Source organism: Lotus japonicus, chromosome 4 (genome assembly GCF_012489685.1).
Source record: "Lotus japonicus ecotype B-129 chromosome 4, LjGifu_v1.2".
Taxonomy (NCBI): Eukaryota; Viridiplantae; Streptophyta; class Magnoliopsida; order Fabales; family Fabaceae; genus Lotus; species Lotus japonicus.
In genome coordinates this window covers 45,961,447-45,967,003 of record NC_080044.1, presented here as the reverse complement: position 1 = coordinate 45,967,003, position 5,557 = coordinate 45,961,447, and the positions used below count along the sequence as shown (strand labels likewise).

General features: G+C 35.9%; 1 protein-coding gene across 1 annotated transcript; it reads left to right on the top strand.

The window, feature by feature from the left end:
* Positions 1-1,111: 1,111 nt before the first annotated feature.
* LOC130712074 (serine/threonine protein phosphatase 2A regulatory subunit B''beta-like) lies at positions 1,112-3,116 on the top strand. The gene is made up of 4 exons (XM_057561910.1): positions 1,112-1,162; positions 1,294-1,441; positions 1,632-1,741; positions 2,909-3,116. Exons 1-4 carry the CDS (start codon positions 1,119-1,121, stop codon positions 3,099-3,101), a joined length of 495 nt encoding a protein of 164 aa, XP_057417893.1. The 5' UTR covers positions 1,112-1,118; the 3' UTR covers positions 3,102-3,116.
* The last annotated feature ends 2,441 nt before the right edge of the window (positions 3,117-5,557 follow it).

Genomic DNA, 5,557 nt, shown 5'->3' with positions numbered 1-5,557 from the left:
GGGGGCGGCGGCAGTTGTGGTATGAAGGTATCAACAATGGTGGCTGTGGTGGAGCATGGTGGTGGCGGCGCGCGATAGTGGTCGCGGTGGCGACAATAGTAGTGGTGGTGGCAGTAGTAGCAGCGGTGATGGTGGAGGGTGGTGATGGTGGTGGTGGTAGTGGCGATAACGATGACTAGAGCGTGGTGGTGGTGGCGGCGGCGGTGGTGGTAGTGGTGGAGGCAGTTCTGGTGGAGGGTGGTTGTGGTGGCGGCAACAGTGGCGGCGGTGGTAGTGGTGGAGGGTGGTTGTGGTGGTGGTGGTGGTGCATGTCGGCGGTGGTGGTGGTGGTGGAGGGTGGTTGTGGTGGCAGTGACAGTGGTTGTGGTGACAGCGTCAGTGGTGGTGGTGCCGACGACGGTAGTGGTGGTGGAGGCGGTGGTGGTGGAAAGTGATTGTGGTGGCGGTTGATTAAATATATTGAAGTAGTTTTTATACATTAACTCTTATCCATGGCCGTGTAGGGGGCTAGGAAAAGTAGGCAATTGCCTAAGGCCCCCTAGAATATATAAGGCCCCAAAAATATTTTGTATGTATATACTATATAAGATATATTATAGACTTGATAGAGTAATGAAACAATAAAAAATTATGCAACATTAATCGTAACATGGATAATGTAATGTGAGAACTTAAAAGTTCAACGTGGGATGTGCAACTTTGGTAGTTATTAGTAGTATTATTTTGTATTGGCAAATTTACATTTTTCCCAAAAATTAATAAATAAAATAGTTGTTGTTTATACATTTCGAAAACTAAAAATATTAAATTGTGTCACTCATAACATTTAGATTTTTAATCACTTATTTATATAATATAGTATTATATAAGTTTGTTCTTCACTCGTTATTTCTTCTCTAAAAAAAGATTTTTTTTTCATCACTTCAACATTTTCACCTTAGGCCCCAAAACCTCTCTACACGGCTCTTATCATGTCTTATCCATCATTTATAGAGTGGATTAAATAATCCATCATTTTGATATATAAGAGGAGATTGATGGATAAGCTTATACAATACAATGTGAGTACAAAAAATGGATAAACTCATAATGTATTGTATAAGTTTATAATTGATGCAATGCTGCATGCTGATGAAGAAGAAGACATCAACAAGGTTTTGAGGTAGATATATTGTGAAAATGTCTTTACCATTAACTTCAAAAAATGATTTTGGTTTCTTATTCAAATGAATTAAATATATTTATATCAAAATGCAGTGATCTTTTATACCTTCCCTTAAATATTGTTTGCAGGTACTTCTCTTACGAGCACTTCTATGTTATATACTGCAAGTTTTGGGAGCTGGATACAGATCACGATTTCTTGATAGACAAAGAGAATCTTATCAGATATGGTAACCATGCGCTCACCTATCGAATTGTCGATAGAATATTTTCTCAGGTTTGTGTGGATATAATATTATGTACTGCTTGTCTTGATATTTGATAAATAGCGGTATTCAGCCACGGACAATCCAAGCCTCCAACCCTGCCCCTTCTAATAGACATACAATGTCTGTACACTTTTTTTCATGACTTATCAGATTATTTGTTGAAGATACTGATTTTGACTCAGTTAAATATAATCACAGGTTGCAAGAAGGTTTACTAGTAAGGTTGAGGGAAAGATGGGTTATGAAGATTTTGTTTATTTCATACTGTCAGAAGAGGATAAATCATCTGAGCCGAGTCTTGAGTATTGGTAACTTTTTCTCATTCATTTTTCCGTTTCATTTGTTATCCTCTCACCCTTCTTGATAAGATGTCACCGGATTAGTTGATGTCTAAGATGCAAATATGATGATGATTCATTATGTTAACCACGTAGATATCATGTTTTCTTTTGTTAGAATTTAGAAATATAATATAAAACCATTCATATGTTCTTCACTCAACAACTGTAGCTTTTGGGATAGTTTGTTCATGACATGGTATCAAAGCCTCTTTGATAAGTAGTCTAGAGTTTGATCCTTGTTGCCTCCATTATTCTAATAAAAAGTTGAATTTCAGCCCATGGCAGGCAGCCCGCCGCATTCTCCACGCTTCAAGCCTAATGGGCTCTTGTGTGAGGGGGCGTGTTAGAAATATAATATAAAACCATTACCCAATAGCTTAAGCTTTTGGGATAATTGGTTCATGACATATTTGATATGGATTTTGGACTTCACATATGCATACTCAAGTCTCAAAGGCATGGTGCTGAAACTTCACCTATTCAAAACAGACCAGAGTTTCAATTTTTAGAAATAACAATTTTCATGTATGATGTACTAAAATTGTTGTTTTTATAACAGTTGTTGAAAGAGACAAAAGTAGGTAACAACAATTTGCATATTATTTTCAGTTTTACCATTGATGAGAAAGTTTTTCATGAATTGTTTCCCCTGTTTCCTGTGACTTCAAAGTACAAAATCAAGAAAACATCAAAATAGAAAAACTGTCTTTATATTAGCACGGTATAAACAATCCAACGGAAGAGTTTTATTTTTTCAAATAACTATTTTTCAAATAGTTCCAAACACATCCAAAGTCTTTCCTTTCAAGGACGGTGATATTGCAAGCTTTGTGTCGTAGGGTATTATACTCAATAGCAGTGTCAAGAAAAGGCACAGCTGAGAAATAGGACAGGAATGATGGATTGAATTTTAACTTTGGGCTGGTTGGTACCTGGAATGATTGTAGGGAAATTGCACAATTTATTTTTTTGTTTTTGATTTTTTTTTAAAAGCTTTCTACCTTTTTCCACTGCCCTTTATTTTTCACCTTGCCCACAAAGCTCACCCTTAGGCCAGCATTTATAAATTGACCTTTGTGGTTGACTCTTATTAGCTATGTCTGACTTTGACTCACTTTAACTTGTCATGGTCAGGTTCAAGTGCATTGATTTGGATGGAAATGGAGTTTTGACACGAAATGAACTGCAATTTTTTTATGAGGAGCAATTGCATCGAATGGAGTGCATGGCTCAAGAACCTGTCCTTTTTGAGGATATATTGTGCCAGATTATTGACATGATTGGACCTGAGGTTTGTCTTTCAATCTTTCTTCAATTGATTGTTTAATCATATTTCATTGTGTCACAATAGCTGAAAATTGATGCAATCTAGTGAGCAGTTTATAAAATTGTGTTTTGTCCTGGAGAAATGACAATCCAAGTTGGTGATGTGTATTGATTTTGCAGTCAGCTTTAATTTCATATATAGCTTTTGAAATGTGTACCTTTTCGGTTAAATTATGATCAATATATCTTCTTTTCAGAAAAAAAAAAAAAGAAATGTTGATCTTTTGGTTGAACAGGTGTGGTAATTAATTCAACCAAAAAAAAAAACAAATTACAGCGGTTACGTGGAGGAACAGCTTTAATATATATCATCAATTACAGCGCTTACCGGCTGAAACCGCTGTAAAAGAAGACTCAAGTACAGCGGTTCTCTAGAATAACCGCTGTTGTAGGTCTGTATTTACAGCTGTTTTATTAAATCAACCGCTGTAAATAAGCGTCTTTTACAGCGGTTAGAACCGCTGTTAAGGCTTTTACAGCGGCGAGATCTACAGCGGTTTTGGACCACAGAAAACCGCTGTAAAAGGCAATTTTGAACCGCTGTTAAAGACCATTTTTGGTGTAGTGAAACCCAAACATTTTTTATTCAATTTTACGACACAGCACTTCTTGTAACAATTCTACCATTATTTCGTATCCCACATTTTATTATTTCTTTCTATTTCATCCAATATTCATCTCTTTAATATTTTTTCTTGAGTTTAAGACAGTCTACGATATCTATGTCACTCTCGTCATTATTGATGAAGAGAAAATCATAGACCTAGACAGTTAGCTAGACGTAAACTACAACAGTATACTGAAGGATTCTAGAAAAGAAGAAATTTCTGCCATTGACAAACACTAATCGATCGAAACAATAAATGCTTATGTTGATTCATATTCCAAACGGAAACATGTAGGTCACTCAGCCAGCACTATAAACCTGCTCTACCATCGGTGAATTGACTTCGTCTCCTCTCCATTTACATTCAATTAATCGCCTCCTCTATTATCAGCCGGCTGCATTATCATTTCTAACCTTATTTAAAATAATACCTGACTAGTACTGGTGTTATATATCATGAACAAAATCACATTGTTTTCCTCCTAATGCCCACTGAAGTGTGATTCCACATTGTCTAACTCATCATTTCTGATTAAATTGATGTAGTTCAATATCATGATGAGCCTGCGTGTGAGGTTCATATGGCAACTCCGGGAACCCCCTGTTGTTGTTGCAATAAAAATCAAGAGAAAGAAATTTGGCTTCATTAAATTTAAATAGACTAAAAGTATGAAAAAAATAATGGTTCAGGTTTAAGTAGTATATATATGGCACTATATACGATCATGGATCATACAAATTATACTTTACCATATTTTGGAGGGAACCTTTTTGTTTCGTCTTTCTTGGATCTTGCTCTTATCCCTTAATTGGTGAACCCAAACATTTAATTGATGATCTCTCATTTAATTATTGGTGAATTATGTGGTATCCTTTTTTATTTTTTTAGTGTGATACCCACATTAGGTAATTTATTAGATTAATTACATGTGGTAATTGAAATTATAATTCTCGAAGTTATAATTATAGTGCGATAGTGTTCTCGTTCACTGAGCAATTCAACTGTCCTCCAATGACCTTTGTTGGCATCCATCGCGACCTTGAAGCGATTGTCGCGATTCTCAATCCTAACATTGAGCCTAGGCGACATGGTTTCGATCAAGGAAGAAGCCTAACATCGATCAAATCGACACCATTAAACTTAAGTTATATTATTGGAAAAGTACAATTCCTGATTCATTTGATACATGAGTCTTTATTACTATGCCAACTCATTTTAGGTAACATACCTTAGTCTGACTTAAGGTACCAAGTAAGTACCCTACTTATTTCATTTTTTAATACAATTAGAAAATAATTTCAATTCAAGTGATAATAACATTTTCATTTTAGAAGGACTAGCTAGTATTTTTTTTTCATATACAAGATAAGTAGATAACCAGGGACTGGATGAATTAGACATGTAATATTGCCTTGTTATCACTTGTTTGTAATTATTTATAGAATGAGAGCATACCGGTCTGTCTCATTCGTTTCTGAAAGTTAGTGAAGTGAAACTAATATATATGACTTGGTTCTTGCCATTGCCCAGTCCTAAACACAATAAAAAAGACCAGTTATTAATAATTGTAAAACTGGCTTCATAACATATATAAGTTTGATGTTGTCTATGTCTTCATATGCATGTTTCTAATAAACATCTTGCTGAAGTTGACCTAATCGTCATTTAGAATCCTGGGGAATGGCGTTTAGTGTTTCATAAGAAAAGTAATATGACACTTTCAACAGCTTAAGATTGAAATTGTCACTGAAGGGGTTAGACGTATAATAAAGGCTAAAAAGCACTTCCGCACAACCGCCGCTAAAGCTCTCGCGACGCTCAACTTAGCGGCGCTTGGCCAACCGCCGGC